The 22,041-nt window shown below is 44.7% G+C and overlaps 1 protein-coding gene across 1 annotated transcript in view; it reads right to left on the reverse strand.

Annotated features, from left to right (window-relative positions):
* Positions 1 to 14,310: 14,310 nt before the first annotated feature.
* Positions 14,311 to 22,041, reverse strand: part of LOC120916904 (ovochymase-2-like) — a 147,169-nt gene continuing 139,438 nt past the window's right edge. The window contains exons 24-25 of the mRNA XM_040327850.1: positions 20,725 to 20,885; positions 14,311 to 14,972 (exon numbers count right to left, since the gene is read on the reverse strand). Coding sequence (XP_040183784.1) covers positions 14,781 to 14,972; positions 20,725 to 20,885 — 353 coding nt within the window. The 3' untranslated portion in view covers positions 14,311 to 14,780. The remainder of the gene's footprint in view (positions 14,973 to 20,724; positions 20,886 to 22,041) is intronic.

Below are 22,041 nucleotides of genomic sequence, written 5' to 3' on the forward strand. Positions count from 1 at the left end.
AAAAATAAAAAAAAGAAAGAAATGTGTAGCACCCTCTACCATAGGTAGGTGCTAGAAGTGAGGATTTTTGTGTGGTAGCTGCCAGGAAGGTAACTTTAGACAGACCTATGCTTCAGGCTAGGCCTGCTTGTTTTGATCTGGGGGCAGGGAGTGGTTAGTGTAGCAGTGGGTGTAACCACCTGTGCTTCAGTTCTTGGCCGCCTCCCCTGCTTCCAGGGAGAATGTTCTGGAAGAGGGGCAGGGCTGGGAGCTGGAGTGACAGGGAGCTCATGTGAGGCGCCCTGACCAATCCCCACTTGGAATTGACAGGGGGTATTCTTCATAAGCTCTGGTCCAACCCACTGAAAAGAGTTGTTGGCTGGGAGACGTGAAGAATGGAGTGCTAGATCACAGCAGGAGGCTCCCGCATCGACAGAGGAGCCTGGGAGAGCTGGGACAGAGCCTCATCATTAAACGGTCATGGAAGAGGTGTCCTGGAACAAAGGGGCTGGAGAAGTGATTGGAACGCGTGTCCGGTTAAGTTATTCACCAAGACAGGAGAAGGTCAGTGAGTGAGGCACAGTGGATATCTGGAGAAGGCATGCCAGGGGACCTGGGTGCAAGGCCAGAGGAGAGACTGTGGGGTTTTGTGTCAAATCGCTGTGGCCTGCGGATACAGGATTTGCAATTCGGGCTAGCTGGGATCAGTAGTCCACCAACAATTGCAAGCTGCTAAACAACTTGGCTGCAAGAAGGGGTACTGCAGTAACCAATTGCAATAAATAAATATTTAAAGGTTAAATTGTAAAAAAAAAAAAAACACTGACACTGTCTTAAAAAAGTGGTATTGGTGCAACCTTAGTAGATAGGTTAGGTATGAGGAGGTAGGTGGACGGGTCAGGTCTATGAGGAGGTAGATGTACTGGTCAGGTATAAGGGGGTAGGTGGAGGGGTCAGACCTCAAGATTCATCCACAGCCAATTTATTCAGGCACCCTTGTCCATGCTTTGGCCCTCACCCTCCTTCCTCCGCTCACCAGGCCCTCAATTCAAGGGCTGTCCCCTGCAACTAATCACTTGAACCAGGAGAAATTGCAGGTTATATAGAAGTCAACTGTAGAGGAAATAAACCTGATGAATTAATTCTGAATGATACCAGAAACGTCATTAACACAAGCTGCAAGCATGTCAACACAGGCCCTTAGGGATCTTACAGAGCAGCTAGAAGAGTTATTCCCTCTTCCAGGACAGCATTCAGCACATCAATACTGGGATTCCAAGCCTAAGGCTCCCCCTAGTGTACAGATCAGGGAACAACCTCTCTCTGGTCATATTCACAGAATTCATACATTATAGGTAAAGAGCAAAGCCTCGTACACACGATACGATTGTTGGCAGGGGATTGTCTGTTGACAGACTGTTGTTTTGAAATCTGATCCTTGGTACGCTCCTTTTGACAATTGTTGTCCAACTTTCGGCCAACAAATGTTGGATGACATGCTAGTAAATTTTCGGTGGACACGGTTTGGTGTCAGATTTTCTGATGGTCAGTACACAAAAGTCAAAAGTACAAACACGCATGCTCGGAATCAATGCTCACTAAACACGAAATTAGCAGAAGGGGCCCAAAGGGTGGCGCTCAAGAGCTAAAATTCCTTGTAGTACGTCAATGCGTTTGTGTTTGTTGGCTGACAATTGTGTACCGTTAGTATGCAAGACAAGATCCAGGCACACGCCCTGAAGGCAAAAATCTGACGCTCGGTTGGCCAACAATCGGATCGTGTGTACGAGGCTTTCGAGTGGGAAGAGTTACCAGTGTAAGGTAGAAGTGATATTTTATTGTCAGATTCGTTTACTGTATGTGGTACTGGCCTGATAACAAATCATTTGTTTCTATTTCTATTTTTTACCACACTGCTATTTACAGTCTCAGAGGTGAATGGGAGTGCCTGCTATTTGTGGAAAACAATGGCCCGGATTCAGAAAGAATTGCGCTCTATTTGCGGAGGCGCAGGGCAATGATTTTGCCCTGCGCCCCCGCAAATATTTTGCGCTGCCCTCGCTTCACGGAGCAGTAGCTCCGCAAATTGCGAGGGCGTGCCGGCAAAATTGCCCTGCGTAAGCGCGCGCAATGTAAATGATCCCGCCGGGGGGCGGGAATCATTTAAATTAGGCGCGCTCCAGCGCCGAGCGTAGAGCGCATGCTCCGTCGGGAAACTTTCCCGACGTGCATTGCGGCAAATGACGTCGCAAGGACGTCATTTGCTTCAAAGTGAACGTGAATGGCGTCCAGCGCAATTCACGATTCACTTACGCAAACAACGTAAAATTTGAACGTCGCAACGCGGGAACGCCGGGTATAGTTTAGCATTGGCTGCCCCTGCTATTAGAAGGGGCAGCCTTACGCTAAACACGTAACTTGCGTACGCAGGGGGCGCGCAACATTGTGAATCGGCGTAAGTATGCAATTTGCATACTATACGCTGACCACAATGGGAACGCCCCCTAGCGGTCATCGCAAGAATGCAGCCTAAAATCTGCGTGGCATAAGAGCCTTATGCCACGCAGATTTTAGGCTGCAGTCGGCGTAACGAGTTCTCTGAATCAGGAGAACTTGTTACGCCGGCGCAAGTCAGCAATTGCGCTGCCTAACTATGGTTACGCAGGCGCAATTGCTTACTGAATCTGGGCCAGTGGATTTAAATGTGGAGGCATTTCATGGTACATTTTGGTTAGCGAGATGCTATATAGGGGCTCAGAAGTAAATGGTAGTGACTGCTTTTCAGAATAAACAGTGGTTTTAAATAAACCTTAGCCATCTTATTAGCCAGTCTGGGATGTTGTATATGCTCATGGTAGGGTGGCCACGTGTCCCGGATTGCCCGGGACAGTCCCGCATTTTGCAGGTCTGTCTCGCGCACATTCATTCCAGGACAATACAGTGTCCCGGAATGAAACCGACACAGCCACCCCCCGGGCCAATCTGATGCCCCCAAAAAAGGCCGCCACATCAACACTTATCACCGATACACTGACAGTACTTGTCCTGGCCGGGAATGCCTGGAGGAGCACAATCCCGCTCCCTGCTTGTGATTGGAGAAATCATAAATACCGCCTCTTGTGTCCGATCACTGTGCTGTGATTCGTTACAGCACAAGCTGATTTTTGGGAAGGGAGGGTGTCCCTGAATGGTCGTTTGGAAATGTGGTCACCCTAGCTCATGGGCAATAATTATCATCTTGCAGAATAGACATAAAGGCCCGGATTCAGGTAGATTTGCCCCTTATTTCCGGAGGCGCAGGGCAGCGTTTTTGCCCTGCGCCCCCGCAAATTTACTGCGCTACCCGCGATTCACGGAGCAGTAGCTCCGTAAATTGCGTGTGCGCTGTGTAAACTTGCCCTGCGTAAGGGCGCCTAATGTAAATGATCCCGTAGGGGGCGGGAATCATTTAAATTAGGCGCGCTCCGGCGCCGAGCGTAGAGCGCATGCTCCGTCGGGAAACTTTCCCCGACGTGCATTGAGGCAAATGGCGTCGCAAGGACGTCATTTGCTTCAAAGTGAACGTGAATGGCGTCCAGCGCCATTCACGAATCACTTACGCAAATTACGTAAAATTCGAACGTCGCGACGCGGGAACGACGGGTATACTTTAGCATTGGCTGCCCCTGCTATTAGAAGGGGCAGCCTTACGCTAAACACGCCGTACGGAAACAACGTAAATTGCGTACGCAGGGCTCGCGCAACATTGTGAATCGGTGTTAGTATGCAATTTGCATACTATACGCTGACCACAATGGGAACGCCCCCTAGCGGTGATCGCAAGAATGCAGCCTAGATATGCGTGGCATAAGAGCCTTATGCCACGCAGATTTTAGGCTGTAGTCGGCGTTACGATGTTCCTGAATCAGGAGCATTCGTAACCAGGGCCGGCCTTTGCGGTGTGCGGAGAGTGCGATCGCACAGGGCGCCATAGCAACATGGGCGCCTGGCGACCGCACAGATTCTTAAATTCGCCCGTGTATTAAGTAGTGGGCGGGGGGCGTGCCGCACACTGGGGGTGTCAGGCCGGCGCCCCCCCCCCCCCCCGCGACGGAAGAGGACCTTGCTGGGTGGGATGGCGTGGTGCCGGGTGCCTGGCTTTGCAGGGGGGGGTGCCGTGCAAGCCGCATCCCAGCGAGCCGTCGGCACACCCGGGACCTGGCCGCAGTGATCCCCCTTCTGCTTAGGCAGCTCCGCGGGTCTGAGTCTCGGCTGCCTGTGACTGTCTCAGTCACGCAGCTGAGCAGTGAAGCTGCCTCCCCCTTGTCTGTACTGTGCTGTGTGTGCAGCACGCGGCAAGCAGGTTATCTGAGCCTGCTTGCTTTACAGGTCTGAAGGGGGGGGCGGGGTGTGTGTGTGTGTGTGTGTGTGTGTTCTAGCTGTATTGTGGGGTGGGGGGTTCTTTATTGTAGGGGGGTCACTCTGCACTGTAGGGGTTTATCTGTATTGTAGGGGGGGGGGGTGTTTTCTGTATTGTGTGTGTGTGGGGGGGGTGGGGGTTCTTTATTGTAGGGGGGGTCTGCACTGTAGGGGTTGATCTGTATTGTAGGGGGGGGGTGTTTTCTGTATTGTGAGGGGGGGTTCTTTATTGTAGTGGTGTTCTGTATTGTGGGGGGGGGGTATTTATTGTAGGGGGTCTGCACTGTAGGGGTGGTCTATTGTAGGGGTGAATCTGTATTGTAGAGGGGGTTCTGTATTGTAAGGAGAGATCTGTATTGTAGGGGAGGGGTATGCACTGTACGGGGGTCTGCGTAACATGCAGGGGGTCCAGAACTGTTAGGGGGTGTCTGTGTAACATACAGGTGTCCGGGGCTGTGTAATGTAAAGGGGTCCAGTGGTGCAGGGTGCTGTGTAATGTAAAGGGGTCCAGAGCTGTGGGGTGCTGTGTAATGTAAGGGGCCCAGTGGTGCAAGGTGCTGTGTAGTGTAAAGGGGTCCAGAGGTGCAGGGTGCTGTGTAATGTAACGGGGTCCAGAGGTGCAGGGTGCTGTGTAATGTAAAGGGGTCCAAAGGTGCAGGGTGCTGTGTAATGTAAAGGGGCCCAGAGGTGCAGGGTGCTGTGGAATATAAGGGGCCCAGTGGTGCAAGGTGCTGTGTAGTGTAAAGGAGTCCAGAGGTGCAGGGTGCTGTGTAATGTAAAGGGGTCCAGAGCTGTGGGGTGCTGTGTAATGTAAGGGGCCCAGTGGTGCAAGGTGCTGTGTAGTGTAAATGGGTCCAGAGGTGCAGGGTGCTGTGTAATGTAACGGAGTCCAGAGGTGCAGGGTGCTGTGTAATGTAAAGGGGTCCAGAGATGCAGGGTGCTGTGTAATGTAAAGGGGTCCAGAGATGCAGGCTGCTGTGTAATGTAAAGGGGTCCAGAGCTGTGGGGTGCTGTGTAATGTAAGGGGCCCAGTGGTGCAAGGTGCTGTGTAATGTAAAGGGGTCCATCCAGAGGTGCTGTGTAATGTAAAGGGGTCCAGAAGTGCAGGGGGCTTTGTAATGTAATGGGGTCCAGAGGTGCTGTGTAATGTAAAGGGGTCCAGAGGTGCAGGGGGCTGTGTAATGTAATGGGGTCCAGAGGTGCAGGGTGCTGTGTAATGTAAAGGGGTGCAGAGTGATGTGTAATGTAAAGGGGCCCAGGGGTGCAAGGTGCTGTGTAATGTAAAGGGGCCCAGAGGTGCAGGGTGCTGTGTAATATAAAGGGGCCCAGAGGTGCAGAGTGCTGTGTAATGTAAAGGGGCCCAGAGGTGCAGGGTGCTGTGTAATGTAAAGGGGTCCAGAGATGCAGGGTGCTGTGTAATGTAAAGGGGTCCAGAGGTGCTGTGTAATGTAAAGGGGGCCAGTGATGCAGGGTGCTGTGTAATGTAAAGGGGCCCAGAGGTGCAGGGTGCTGTGTAATGTAAAGGGGCCCAGAGTGATGTGTAATGTAAAGGGGTCCAGAGTGATGTGTAATGTAAAGGGGTCCAGAGGTGCAGGGTGATGTGTAATGTAAAGGGGTCCAGAGGTGCAGGGTGCTGTGTAATGTAAAGGGGTCCAGAGGTGCAGGGTGCTGTAAAGGGGGGCCAGTGATGCAGGGTGCTGTGTAATGTAAAGGGGTCCAGAGGTGCAGTTGTGGAGAGGGGGTACACAGTAGTGACAGAGATATTGAAGGATGCAGGGGGCACAGTGGGGTGTTTTTACATTTTACGGGGGGCAGATATAGGATCCGCCCCGGGTGCCAAATGCTCTAGGTACACCTGGCAGGCCACAGGCGGATTCTGCAGGAATGACAGCGTGGGCGGCTGTCCTTGCCTTGCTATGAGGAGCAGGGATGAGGAGCTCATATGCCATGCGCACTGAGAAGACAAAGGAGGGCAAGAATCCACAGAAGCAGGCAGCAGATGTAAAATCTTTTTTCTGTAAGTAAATTCTTTTTTTTATAAATGCAGTGTACTGCTTAATGCCTGTTTTTGTATTTTCTTTTTTAAATAGGGTGTTTCTTAAAGGAACGGTAAATACAAAAGTTAAAAAATACTTTATTGTAATTATGTTTGATATTTGATAGTAAATTTACAGGTAGTGTTATTATACCATGTGATTTACTTTATATGTGGCGTTATTATAGAGTGTGATTTGCAGTATATGTGGCGTTATTATACCGTGTGAATAAAAGTTGTATTTTTATCATAGCTTGTAATCTTTTTTTTGGGAACTTAACGGAATGGAAGGCTTTAAATGGAGCTTGTATTGGAGAAATGGGTGTGGTTACCGAGGGGTGTGGTTACTAAGGGGCGTGGTTACCAGGGGGCGCTGTAAAGCTTTCTCGCACAGGGCGCCTAAAGGCCTAAGGCCGGCCCTGTTCGTAACGCCGGGGCAAGTAAGCAATTGCGCTGTGTAACCTATGGTTACACAGGCGCAATTGCTACTTGAATCTGGGCCAAAGATTCTCTTCTGCAATGAAATATTACCTGTAAGCTTTTTTAACACTTTATATATACATAAACTGTATATATATATATATATATATATATATATAGTGTGTGTGTGTGTGTGTGTGTGTGTACATACAGTATCTCACAAAAGTGAGTACACCCCTCACATATTTGAAAATATTTTATTATATCTTTTCATGTGACAACACTGAAGAAATAACAATTTGCTACAATGTAAAGTAGTGAGTGTACAGCCTGTATAACAGTGTAAATTTGCTTTTCCGTCAAAATAACTCAACACACAGCCATTAACCACTTCCCGCCTATAGCAAAAAGATGGCCGGGCAGTGGTTCAGTTATCCTGACTGGGCGTCATATGATGTCCAGGGCGGCGCGCAGTGCGCCGATTGGTGGTCTGACACACCGCATCACTGATCTTGGTATTATTACCACGTGATCAGCCGTGTCCCATCACGGCTGATCACAATGTAAACAGGAAGAGACATTTATCGGCTTTTCCTCACTCGTGACTGACAGACGCAAGTAGAGGAGAGCCGATTGGTGGCTCTCCTGACAGGGGGGGTCTGTGCTGATTGTTTATCAGCGGATGCACTGAGGACACTCACAGCTGTGGAGATTGCCTGCTGTGTCTTACTTTTATACTTGGGATATTCACCATACTCGGCCTATACTTTTTATGGACCAATGAGGTCTCTATGGATACATCACTATACCCACGCCATGCCTGCTCTCCGTTTGGCCTCTGGAGGGGTCCCTTCCTGACTCCACCCCCTCAGCTCCCGGGTGAGGCACCTGCTGCTGCCGTCTTGGGACCGCACTTTTGTAGTCATGGTTAAGCTCAGTGGTACAGTGTTACACACCCCTGAAGAGCGAGCTGGATCTTGCGAAACTAGGCTAGTCGGGTAGTACAATGCCCGTGTACTCTGTCCACTATTATACTTGTGTACTAATATTTACTATTTATGTATCGTTTCAATTGGCAATTGTTGGTGTTATCCATGTATGTAACAATTTTACTTTACAGATGTAAACAATTTTACTTGAATAAATTATATACTGTACAATTACTGTTATCTTTACTGGCAGAAACGTTACCCACTTCATTTAAAGTCCCAGGGCGAATCCTTTTGTTTTGACTATCAGCGGATGCCCACTCAGGACCACCAGGATGCCGCCAGAACCACCAGGAATGGCCACCACACAGGACCTCCAGGGATATGCCAATCAGTGCCCAGGCAGCTGCCAATCAGTGCCAATTAAAAATGCCTACCAGTGATGCCTATCAGTGCAATCTATCAGTGCCAGCCATCAGTGCTGCCTATGAGTGCCCACCAGTGCAACCTATGAGTGCCCATCAGTGCTGCATATCAGTGCCCATCCGTGCTCATTGTCAGTGCCACCTAATCAGTGCCATCTCATTAGTGCCACCTCATCGGTGCCACCTTATCAGTGCCCGTCAGTGCAGCTTATCATTGCCCATCAGTGAATGAGAAAACTTTAATTTTTTTCAAAAATGTAATAACAGAAACAAAGGTAAACTTCTTTTTTTTTTTTTATCTAGTTTTTTTTTATTTGTTTAGCAAAAAATAAAAACCGCAGAGGTGATAAAATGCCACCAAAATGAAGCTCTATTTGGGATTACAAAATTCTAAAAATTTTGTTTGGGTACAGTGTAGCATGACTACGCAATTGTCATTTAAAGCGTGACAGCGCCGAAAGCTGAAAATTGGCTTGGGCAGGAAGGGGGGTAAGTACCTGGTATTGAAGTGGTTAATGTCTAAACCGCTGGCAACAAAAGTGAGTACATCCTTAAGTGAAAATGTCCAAATTGGGCCCAAAGTGTCAATATTTTGTGTAAACACCATTATTTTCCAGCACTCCCTCTTGGGTATGGAGTTCACCAGAGCTTCACAGGTTGTCACTGGAGTCCTCTTTCACTCCTCCCAGGGCCAGATTAAGAACATCATGGGCCTGGTGCTGAGGATTTTGGTGGGGCCTTTTATAAATAATAAATAAATGCGTGGGAATGACATGAACGCAGTCCGGCCAAGGGAAGTGACCAAAGGCACAGAACCCAGAAGGAAGACCGGGTGAAGATGGAAGTGCCCGGGCCCCGCCTGATTCATTACAGCGCAGCACTGGAGGGCTCAGTCTGAAAATGTAAGTGTACATTAATGTGCTAATATGCTGTGCATACTTGTACGTTGTGGCATAACCTACCCCAGGGCCTCTAAAAAGTAGAAATGTCAGGAAAGTTTACTACCACTTTAATATCACAGGATCCCAGGAGCCTCTCATGGGGCCCCTACTGACCCAGTGGCCCTTGGGCAGTGCCTAAGTGCACAGTTGGCAACATTTAAAAAATATTTTCAGGGACACTTTTTTATATAAGTGCTATATTTAGAGTAGCTGAGATCCCCTATGTTCCTCTATACATCATAGTAGTAATCACAAAATTAAAAGAGTACTAACAATGGGGCAGAACAAATATGAGAACTGAGATTTGCTTTAGTTGAACTAACAAAAATGTGTCCATTCTAGAGCTGGTAACATTGAGGATATTCAGTATAATTTTAAAGAACTGGTTTTGTGGGTAAGCGACATAGGGGAGGAGTATGGATGGTATATAAGTGGGTAGTATGTGCAGGTGAGGGAGAGGAATGTGGAGGGTCTAACAATGGGCACTATGTACAGGAGAGGAGTGCAAAGGGTACGGCAAAAGGCACTATGTACAGGAGAGTGTGGGGGTATGACAGAGGGTAGTACGTACCAGAGAGAAGTGTGGAGGGTATGATGGGGAAGTATGTAAAGGAGAGGAGTGTGGAGGGTATGACAGTGGGCAGTATGTACAGGAGAGGAATGTGGACGGTATGATAGTGGGCACTATGTATAGGAGAGGAGTGTGGAGGGTATGACAGTGAGCAGTATGTACAGGAGAAGAGTGTGGAGGGTGCGACAGTGGGCACTATGTACAGGAGAGAAGTGTATGACAGCAGGTACTATGTACAGGAGAGGAGTGTGAAGGGTATGACAGTGGGCGCTCTGTATAGGAGAGGAGTGTGGAGGGTATGACAGTGGGCACTATGTACAGGAGAGGAGTGTGTAGGGTATGACAGTGAGCACTATGTATAGGAGAGAAGTGTGGAGAGTATGACAGTGGGCACTATGTACAGGAGAGGAGTGTGGAGAGTATGACAGTGAGCACTATGTACAGGAGTACAAGCATGAGTGCGCTTTTTGTGCTGGTGCTCACCCGGTATCCAAGTGCTTTCGTAATCTTCAGTCTCACCCAGAAGAGGGTTTTTCAAAAAGCAACTTCACCAGTGATGCTTCCAAGAATGCTTCCATGGCTGCAGGCTTACCCAAACAAGCGGATGGCTTGCCAATTAACTGAAGGTTTCTCGTCAGGTTTTATGTTACCAGCTTTTGACGGGTCGGGATGCAGTTTAGTAGAAAATTTACAGTCAGTCAAAGCCGCACCTCAACTGGTAAGAGCAAAATTATTGAAAGAGGTAAAAGCTGGAAGGATGGAAGGTCCTTTTGAGCTACCCCCCTTTAATTTTTTTTGGATTTCTCCACTTGGCCTAGTTCCTAAGAAAGAACCGAATGAGTATAGGTTGATACACCATCTGTCATTCCCTGTGGGTGCTTCCCTAAATGACCAGATTGATTCCACCGTGTCATCGGTATCTTATACCTCTTTTGATTCTGCGGTGGATATGATTGGCCGTTTGGGTGAGCATGCGCTTCTGGCAAAAGCGGATATTCAATCCGCTTTTAGGCTTCTCCCTTTGAACCCAAGTTGTTTCAATTCGTTAGGAATTCATTTTGAGAACCAATTTTATTTTGACAAAGCCTTACCAATGGGCTGTTCATTGTCTTGTTTTTATTTTGAAGCTTGTTCAACTTTTTTGGAGTGGGTGGTGGGGCAAGTGGCCGGTTCGGTTTGTTAAATCCATTATTTGGATGATTTTTTATTTTTGGGTCCAGCGGATTCTGACGGTTGTTTGAAGTTATTGGAAGCTTTCCAGTCGGTTTGTAAATATTTTGGGGTTCCTCTTGCAGAGGACAAGACAATTCTTCCTACCACCTGTATAAATTTTCTGGGAATAACACTAGATACTTTGGCCATGGAGTTTAGATTACCTGAGGACAACATTTATGGTCTGTCTCAACTTCTCCAGCTGTTCATAAGGAAGAGTAAGGTGACCTTGCGGGAAATGCAGTCATTACTGGGGCAACTGGCATTCGCTACGCGGATATTACCCATGGGCAGGGTTTTTTCTAGGCGTCTGTACTCAGCAATTTCAGGCTTGAAACATCCGGCTGCTCATGTCAGGGTATCGGCGGAAATCAAAAAAGATTTGTTAGTCTGGATTCAATTTTTAGAGCATTACAATGGGAAAACAATGTGGCAACAAGAGTTTGTCTTGGATAGCGATTTCATGTTACAGACAGACGCAGCTGGTACGGTCGGGTTCAGAGCAGTATGGGGATTCCAATGGTGCGCGGAGGTTTGGACGGACAGGTGGGTTGCAAATGTTTTTTGTAAGAATATAGTTCTGTTAGAACTATTTCCTGTGGTAGTGTCTTTAGAAATATGGGGCCCTTTGTTTGCCAACAAAAGGCTTCTAGGAGGAAACGGACAATAAAGGAGTGGCGTTTGCGGTGAATAGTCTTTTATCTAAATCTCCTTTAGTAGTAGTTTTCTTAAGACATTTAGTTTTCCTTTGCTTAAAGTGGAACATTTGGATTAAAGCTAGGTATGTCCCGGGAAAGAATAACGAGATTGACGACTCTCTTTCTCGTCGGCAGATGGATCGTTTTTTCAAGCTGCTGATGGTGGCAGAGAAGGTCGGGGTGCCTCTCCCTTTGCACCTATGGGATCTAATCTGATTTATCAGAGCATTAAGAACTCAGTGGCCCCATCTACTTGGAGGAATTATGTTTCTTCATGGTTTTCGTAGGTGACATTTTTAAATTCAATGCAATTATCTGTGTCTGATCATTCAGAGCAGTTAATTCTTTCTTTTTTACACTCGTTGATTTTGAAGCGTTTTTTCTTGGTCCCACATTAGTAAGACTTTATCAGGTATATCCTTTTTTCTTCGCCTTTACAATTTGCCGGCTTGTCATGATTTTCTTCTCTGTCAGGCAGGTTTTAAAGGGGTATAGAAGAAGTTGGGTTACGCATGACAATAGGGTACCCATCACTCCGGACATTCTGTCTCGGATTTGTGGGGCAACCTCGTGAATATGTTCATCTGGTTACGAAGCAAGTTTATTTTCTTCAATTTTTTCTTTAGCATTTTTTGGAGCATTTCGTTTATCAGAGATTCTTCCTTCCTCGGGAACTAGTGGTGCGGGTATTCTAGTTTCCGAGGCCATGGTTTCTCGGGACGGGATTAGAGTGTTTCTGAGATTTAGTAAGACAGATCTTTTGGGTTTGGGGACATGGGTCCAATTAAGTAGATGCCAGGACGGTAGCATTTGTCCGGTGGCAGCTCTGCAGGCTTACTTAAGAATTTGCCCCCCCCCTGTCAGATTTTTTGTTCATTCATGAAAATGGAGCCCGGGTGTCGGTGTACCAATTTTCTGCTGTGCTGAAGAAAATCATTGTGTTTCTTCAGTTAGGGCATTTAAAAATAACTACCCACTCATTTAGGATCGGGGCGGCCACAAAAGCAGCAAGGATCGGTCTGGAGGAAGGTACTATTAAAAAGATTGGTGGATGGAGGTCAAATGCTTATACAATTTATATACGCCCGTATTAATTGATTATTTTCATTACAGGATACCAGCGCTCTGTTTGGATAGTAGGGCATTCTTTTATTTTCTGGGCTCAGAAGTGAGCAGCAAATAGAGTATATTTGGAAAATTTAGGACTGGACCCTGCAGTATTTTGTGTCTTTTGGTATGGATGCAGGGGTATGTTATGGGAGGATTTGATTTTCGAATTAGGTAGGTTATACTCAATATATTCTGCTCTGGATATTTTAATTTTACATATTGGTGGGAACGACCTTGGTAAAAAGAAGACTTTTGACCTAATTTCTGAAATGAAAGATACATTTAGGTTTCTGAAGCTGTCTTCCCCAAATTCGGTCCTGGTATTCTCTGAAATAATACCAATGTTACGTTGGTTGGAATCACTGGTTTTCAAGCCCTTGGAAAAACTGCGAAAGCGCATTAATAGATGATTGATGGAAAAATTCCTCGCCCCAGATCTGGGTTTTTCTTTCCGCCATTTAGAATTAGAGGGTGGTCTGCAAGGTTTGTATAGGAATGATGGGGTACACTTAGCGGAGATTGGTTTAGATATTTTTAACATGAACCTACAAACATGCATAGAGTCAGCTGCGGTCTGGGGGGGTGGTGACAGAAGGGCTGCAAATGGCACCCCTTCTGTCGGTTGGGAGATTTGAGTCAAGTTTTGATGCTTAATGATGGATCAGCTCGAGTCTCAGTGGCTGGGCTGGATTTGATGGTTATTAAAGTTGGTGTTTCAAGAGTTAAAGTTTTAAATAAAGTTTAATATGTTATCAACGGATTCAAGAAACCAGTGAATCAGGCCGTGGCCAATGTTATTCCAAAAAAAAAAATATATATATATATAACGTTTATGTACTGTATTTCATGATGGTCATATATGATGTTTAATATATGGACTAATTAAAGGGTCACTAAAGGAATTTTTTTTTTTAGCTAAATAGCTTCCTTTACCTTACTGCAGTCCTGGTTTCATGTCCTCATTGTTCGTTTTTGCTTTTAATGTTGCTGTAAATCCTCTCTGTTCTGGACACTTCCTGGTTGCCTGTTTCCTGATAACCACAGTGCTGGGAGATTTCTCACGGTGGTCACTAATGTGATTATTGTGTGTAAAACGAAACTGGATTGGTGCTGAGGAGTTTTAGACAAAGTATCACTGCTCTCTATTGGCTGACTGCCCTCTAGTGGCTCTCTGTACATCAGAGAACCAGGAAACAACAACAAAAACGAAACTACACTGCAGGCACATTATATGATTGTTTTTTATCTATTTTTTAATCATTTTTAAAAGGAATCAGTTAACTATTATGTCTCTATGCCCTGTAAACAATCATTTCAGCTAAAAAAAAAAATTCCTTTAGTGACCCTTTAAGCACGTTAATAAACATTTTATAAATATATTGGTTCATGGTGTTTTTATTTCTCTATGCATGTTTGGGTTTCCTTTTGCGTTTGGTGCATGTGATCCCATCCATCAGCCTGCACATTGTGGAACATACTTCATTACAGGTGTGTAATATAACTAAAGCTTTAGAGAATATATATTTTTAAGCTAAACTTCATATTTAACACTTCTAAAAAAAAACATAACTAATATATTAGGGCAACTGAAATCCAGGTTTGTAATTATTCCTTTATTTTTACGCAGATACAAAGATCTTACAAATATGTATACTGATCAGGTGTGGCAATATTGGTACATTAAAAAGAACAGAAATGTACACAATGATATTTTGTGTTTTAAACTCCATTTAGGGTGGAACTCCAGGCAAAAAGTTAAATACACATTTGAAATATATAAGTGTGAATTGTTTTACCTACCAAAGGATTTGCAACTCTAATTAATCAGCTGTGAGATGTGTGGTATACAGCACAGCAGACAAACAAATTTACTTGCAGTTTCTCCAGTCTGCTCTCTGTCTACAGGTATGTGAATCACAACTATGCTCAACAAAATTACAATAGGTAAAAAAAAAAACAACAACATTTAGGTATTTTAGTTGTGTAATTAGCTGCTCCTTATTAGGTATAAATATGGTTGCTTTTTCTTTTAGTGCAGTCCAAATAATAAATGGAGAACGGCCTATGCAAAGGTTTTTTCATAAGTGTATTTTTTGATCTGGTCTGAAATCCACTCCTTGTAGGCTGACACTCTGGTGAAGACCTGAGGCTTTCTATCTACCAGACAGTTCTTGGGCCCAAAGCTTGTGATTCCTTGAAGTTCCCAGGCAGTGCCTGTAGTAGATTTACAAATCAGAGCTCCTTCTGCGTCACTCTGAAAAGAAAGTTAGCACATAATACATTATATAAAATGATACAATGTAACAAAGCATAGTTATACCCCCCACCTTACACACACACACACACACACACTTGTTTGCTGCACGGAACTTAATCATTTTAAAGTCATTCCATTGCTAGGTTTTAAAAACAGCAGGACATGCAAAAGATGAGGTTTTATACTCGGCTGTCCTGCCTTTTGTTTATCTGATCTTTGCTTTGTTCAAGAGCTATGTGATGCATCCCCTGCCACGTGTTGTGGTTCCTTCCCCGATCCCTACATCACTGTTGTGTCATAGGAGCTGTCAGAAGGAACCACAGAATGCAGCAGGTGATCAGGTTGCTAATTGACAAGACTGTAAAGACTGGGACTTGTTTTGAGCTTCAGGCATACGGCGTTTCGGCGTTCGGCGTGGAGATGTGAACCATCTCTATAGCCGACAGTGTTAAATCACCCCTCCGGCGTATTGCAGGCTGCAATAGCGTCGCGCTACAGGCGACAATACGCCTAGGTGTGAATGGACACTAAAACAAGCTCTCATTCACCTCTGTATCTATAGGCATTGTATAGACATGTTTTATTAAAAAAAAAAAAAATATTTGACACATAAAATCTAACTACATGAATATAGTAAAAAAAAAAAAAAAAAAAAAAAAATAATCTATCCCTGCAATGATCACCCGTCTCTGCCCTTATATCACCCAATCCCTCCTTCAAATTCACAAGCTTGGCCCCCCTTTATATAACCCCCTCCTCCTTCACATTCCTGTTCTCACCACATCTTTACTACATTTCTGTCCTCAGCCCCCTGCCCTTATATCACCCCCTCCTCCTTCACATTACTGTCCGCAGGCTCTCTTCATATCACCCCCCCCCCCCTTTTTACATTCCTGTCCTCAGTTCCCCGGCCTTTAGGTCACCCCCCCTCTCTTTTAGATTTATGTGCTTGGCTCCCCTTCATATTATCCTCGGCTTCCCCCACATCCTTCACAGAAGTGACATAGCTCTCTTTCATGTCCTACCTACACAGAGGCAGTACAGCTTCAGATGGACAGTGGGAGGCACATCAGTTTAGAGCTGACATTGGAGGCAGGACAGTTGCAATTGGAGAGTGGGAGCTGCACAACTTTTCCTGGTAACCAGCTAGTTATTGGTTGCTACCGGTTGACCATCTGGAGCTGTCCTACTTCCGATGTTAGCTCGATCAGGATGAAAGCAGCTATGGTGGCTGAGCGGAAGAGTCGTCTCCAAAAGGAGGGACTGTGCCCAGTCCAGATGGCACTGGGACGCAGTCCGCCATTTACTGATTTCTGGTATAGGCGCGGAGGGTTAAGCTGAAAATACTTACCTTATTACTCATTTCAGCAGGGTTCCTCCAGCAATGCGACCAGTCCCCCGCAGCTGCTACCGTGTTTCCCCAAAAATAAGCCCGGGTCTTATATTAATTATGCCAACAAAAGACACAGTAGGGCTTATTTTCAGGGTAGGTCTTACTATGTAATGTGATGTCTTCTCCCCCCTCTCCCTCCCTGCCTGTCAGGATCCCCAGTGTGAACTGAGTTAAAATGCTTGTAAAATCCTATAATCCACTCTATTACAGTATTATATAATGTACAAAGTGTGTGTTTCTGTAATATAATTGTGCCAAATACCTTTGTTATAGAGCCGCTCTCTGCTTCTGTTACCCGCCGGAGCTCTCTTCCCCCGCAATTATATTACAGAAACACACACATTGTACATTATTTACTACTACAAAAGAGTGGATTATAGGATTTTACAAGCATTTTTAACTAGGGCTTATTTTCAGGGTAGGGCTTATATTGCAGCCCTCCTGGAAAATAACGCTAGGTCTTATTTTCAGGGTAGGTCTTATTTTTGGGGAAACAGGGTATGTAAGCTACAATACAGGGTTAATGTCCCTGATGATACTGAGGCTTCACCCATAGACCACCAAAGCTTTGGACAAATGAGGAGGGTGCTGGAACCAGCTGGAGCAGGGAGACAGATACATGATGCACCAGTTTTTCTATCAACGTGACATAACAAGAATTCAAGAATTTACCCTTGCAGTGTGTGTGGAGGAGGGGGACAGCATTTAAAATTGTCAGGGAGTTGGGCTTAAGGCCGTATTCACACCTGTGTGACTTAACGTTTTTTTTACTGAGTTTTTGCTGTGTTTTTCAGGCAACAGCATAGGACAGCCCATTCTCTTGACAGACAGCCCAAGAACCTGTGTAAAATACATGTTTTCCCCCTTTTTGAAAGCCTTGGAGATTACATATTGTTGACAGCACTCATATTGCCTCAAACTCTCAATCATAAGGCCATAACTGCCAGTGGATTCCCATGCACATCTTAGCGTGGTGCTAAAATTCTTAACAATTTGCAATATGCAGAACTAATACAATACAAGAGGCATACTAAAGCAGGCTACTAAGCATTGCACTGCAGCACACTAAAAATTGTAGCCAGTGAATGGTGGCCATGTAAGTACAACATTTCTACCCGATCATCAGTATCCCTAAGATATGCCTCTTGCTGTTACCACTAGGGTAGTGTACTAGGTAGGCCTATGTGTTACCATATGTAGGGATATGAAATAAGGAACTATTCTCCAATTGGCATGGAAACCATAACCACTTAAGGACCGCAGCACGACTATATACGTCGGCAGAATGGCACGGCTGGGCACATGGACGTATATATACGTCCCCTTTAAAAGCCCAGCCGTGGGTCACGAGCGCTGGCAAACCGGTTCGAAGCTCTGTGACCGCGCCCGCGGGACCCGATCGCCGCAAGTGTCCCGCAATCGGGTCACAGAAGCTGAAGAACGGGGAGAGGTGAGTGTAAACAAACCTTCCCCGTTCTCTGTGGAAATGTCAGTGATCGTCTGTTCCCTGATATAGGGAACGATGATCACTGACATCACACGTCCAGCCCCGCCCCCCCACAGTTAGAAACACGCATGAGGTCACACGTAACCCCTACAGCGCCCCCTAGTGGTTAACCCCTTCACTGCCATTGTCATTTTCACAGTAACAGTGCATTTTTATAGCACTTTTCGCTGTGAAAATGACAATGGTCCCAAAAATGTGTCAAAAGTGTCCGATGTGTCTGCCATAGTGTCGCAGTCACGAAAAAAATCGCTGATCGTCGCCATTAGTAGTAAAAAAAAAATTATTTTATAAAAATACCATAAAACTATCCCCTATTTTGTAAACGCTATAAATTTTGCGCAAACCAATTGATAAACGCTTATTGCAATTTTTTTTTACCGAAAATAGGTAGAAGAATATATATCGGCCTAAACTGAGGGAAAAAAAAGCTCTATTTTTGTTCATAGCACAAAAAATAAAAACCGCAGAGGTGATCAAATACCACCAAAAGAAAGCTCTATTTGTGGGAAAAAAAGGACGCCACTTTTGTTTGGGAGCCACGTCGCATGACCGCTCAACTGTCAGTTAAAACGACGCAGTGCCGAATCGCAAAAAGGGGAAAGGTCCTTAACCTGCATATTGGTCTGGGTGTTAACCGGTTAAAGTGGTTGTAAACCCCCCATACACCCGGGTGAAGTGAACAGCCTCAGATGATACACAGAGATTAACCAAATCTTCCTACAAAGGTTTTATATGTACAGTATATCTGCTGTGTTCACATTTATATACTGTTTAGAAAGTTGAGATCTTGTTAGGAGATTTTCTCTTCCTGGTTAACAAAGAGTGTGATGTCTGGGCATACAGCCAAGATAGCCAACATTGCTGATTGGAGGAAAGGCACACACCCCCTCTCTCTCCTCATAGGCATAGACTCTCAGAGCTGTTTTGTAATAGGAGTTGCTCTCTGTTAATCTATTTTAGCAACCTCCTTTGACAAAAGATTCTGTCTGCTTTTGTCTAAAAAGTAAAAAAATATGTCAGGAGTTCTCAGGCTGATAACAGAGGAACCGTTCAGAAGAGAGCAATGAGACATAGCTCATTGAAAAGAGATAACAAAATACTGCAGATATATGTGCCCAACTCAAATTTCATGAATCGGGTTTACATCCACAGTCTGGCTCGGGGTGGAATTTCAGGACCAAAAGCGGTAACCCCGAGCCTGACTCGGGATTGCCTCGCAGTGTTCGCAGGCATGGTTTACTTACCTTGTCCCTGCGATGCCGCCACGCTGGGTGATCGAGCGGTGTCCTCCTCGCTCGATTCACAGTGCCCGTGTGCCGCCGAGCTCCGTTCCCTGCAACGTTACGATGCACGGGGGTGGAGATCGGCGCCAAATTAAAAAAAGTAAATACACACAATACATACAGTATACTGTAATCTTATAGATTACAGTACTGTATGTAAAAAATACACCCCCCCCTCCCCCTTGTCCCTAGTGGTCTGCCCAGTGTTCTGCATGTGCTTTTATAAAATAAAAACTGTTCTTTCTGCCTGGAAACTTGAGAATGTCCATAGGAAACAAAAAGTATCCCTTTTTATGTCAAAAGTGGTTTTAGACCAGCTAGAAAACAGCGATAGTAAATTAGAATCACTTGCAGAATTAAGCGATAGAGATTTGTGGGGAAATTCATCAAAATATTTAAAGTAATAATTTGTATTATTATTATATTATTTTTTATAATTATTTATATTTATTTATTGTATTATAATTTATGATTTTGTGTTTCAAATTGTATTATACCTCGGATGTCTACTAGACTCTGGTTTGGACAGATTTAAGTCAGTTATTTCTAATGCCGCGTACACACGGTCGTTTTTCGGCATTTAAAATCATCGTGTGTGGGCTTCACATCGTTTTTCGGCTTCTAAAAAAACGAAAACAATTAAAAATGTTGTTTTTCGGGTTGTAAAAAATGATCGTGTGTGGGCTAAAACGACGTTTTAAACCCGCGCATGCCCAGAAGCGAGTTATGAGACGGGAGCGCTCGTTCTGGTAAAACTACCGTTCATAATGGAGTAAGCACATTCATCACGCTGTAACAGACAAAAAAGCACAAATTGTCTTTTATTAACAAGGAATCAGCTAAAAGCAGCCCCAAGGCGAATAGAACTTCCCCTTCAGAGTGCCGTCGTACGTGTTGTACGTCACTGCGCTTTGTTCATCATTTTTCAAAAATGGTGTGTGGGCAATGTCGTTTTTAATGATGAAGTTGGAGAAACATCGTTTTTTGGACATGCTGAAAAATTTCTTTTTTTTTTCATGCCGAAAAACGACCGTGTGTACGCGGCATAAGAATTACAGGCCTACAATATAAAACGCCAAATTTCCATGCAAAATAATGGTACCGCTTTCAGCACCTAAAATCTGAATTAATCATACGGCTAGGGAGGTTAAGGAAATAACTATTTACAGAGGAAGTTTTACTGCAGAAACAGACACAAGAGTCAGGAAACAAAGTGGCGTTTGTACAATGTTGTATCCTTATACTGGATCCACATTTGCAATCACCTACCAGGCAGTAAGTTCTAAATCAGGGATCCTCAAACTACGGCCCTCCAGCTGTTGCGGAACTACACGTCCCATGAGGCATTGTAAAACTCTGACATTCACAGACATGACTAGGCATGATGGGAATTGTAGTTCCTGAACAACTGGAGGGCCGTAGTTTGAAGACCCATGTTCTAAATCGTAATCATTAGGTAGCTAAACACAAAGTAATCCGCTACAAGGAAAAAACACCTGTTTTGGTAAATCAGATATACCAAGCTTAAAATAAAATTAAGCTACTGGATGTACAAAATGTACTTACTCTACAACTAGACTTAAGCTTCGAAAGTGAGTCAAATCCAGTGCATAACATTGATGTAGTTAGATGGTTCTCCCAATATCTGGGCTGGCTACAAATTTCAAAAGGCATGATGGGTATTGGAGTTTGAAACCTTGCCTTGGATGTAGCAGAATCCAGTCCACCTGCAAGCGTACATAGATTAATACCAATGCATAACAAACACAACATCTTCGGATTAGTTATATTAGTGAAAAAGACTAAAGTTCTATTCTTTTACATTACAAAGTGTCATCAGCTGTCATCTGAGCTTCATAGAAAAATATTCATACATAATAAAAATGTAATATATATAAAATATATTGCGCTAAACTGTTACAATATTGGATGGTGATGAATATATAAATGATCCGTGAATGATAATGATTAAGGCGGCCAACACACCAATGGATAAAAGATAAAATAAAGAGAGAAAAAAATGCAGCGCCAAAAAAAATAATGAAATAAGTGATCCACCAATCAAGGTGGTACTGAAGTGTAGTGAAATCACCTTATGGGATAGATCTCACATCCAATCCCAAGTGGAAGTGTAAAAAACACTGTGCAGAGAGAAAGATCATATATCAGCAAAATTGCTATATGAATAAAAATATTGTGAACCAAAACAATAAAATGAAAAGAATCAATCACTCTTAGGCCCCATACACACAATAGAATCCATCCGCTGAAAAATCCCAGCGAATGGGTTTCAGCGGATAGATCCTATGGTGTGTACACTCCAGCGGATCTGTTTCCGCGGATATTTATCCCCTGGGATGGATTTCCAGCGGATAAATATTTGATGACATGCTATCAAATCTATCCGCTGGAATCCATCCCAACGGATGGATCCACTGGTCTGTACAGACTCACCGGATCCATCCGTCCGAAGGGATCCCCCGCATGCTTCGTAATGATTCGACGCATGCGTGGAATTCCTTATATGACTGCGTCGCGCACGTCGCCGCGTCATAATCGCGGCGACGGCGCGACACGTCATCGCCAGAGGATTTCGGCGCGGATTTCGATTCGATGGTGAGTACACTCCATCGCATGGAAATCCGCGCAAATCCTCGAGAGGATTTATCCGCGGAAACGGTCCGCTGGACCGTATCCGCGGATAAATCATCTCGTGTGTATGGGGCCTTAACACATCTATGCTGAAACAGATGCAGCCAAAAAGTATAGTCCCATATGTATATGAGGATGGTCTTAAATTAAATTAAAAAAGTTTTAATTTAAAATCACAAAAAATAAAAACAAGACTTATTGCACTTCAAAAATATCCAAAGCGTGAAATAC

The sequence above is a fragment of the Rana temporaria genome, chromosome 1 (genome assembly GCF_905171775.1).
Source record: "Rana temporaria chromosome 1, aRanTem1.1, whole genome shotgun sequence".
NCBI lineage: Eukaryota > Metazoa > Chordata > Amphibia > Anura > Ranidae > Rana > Rana temporaria.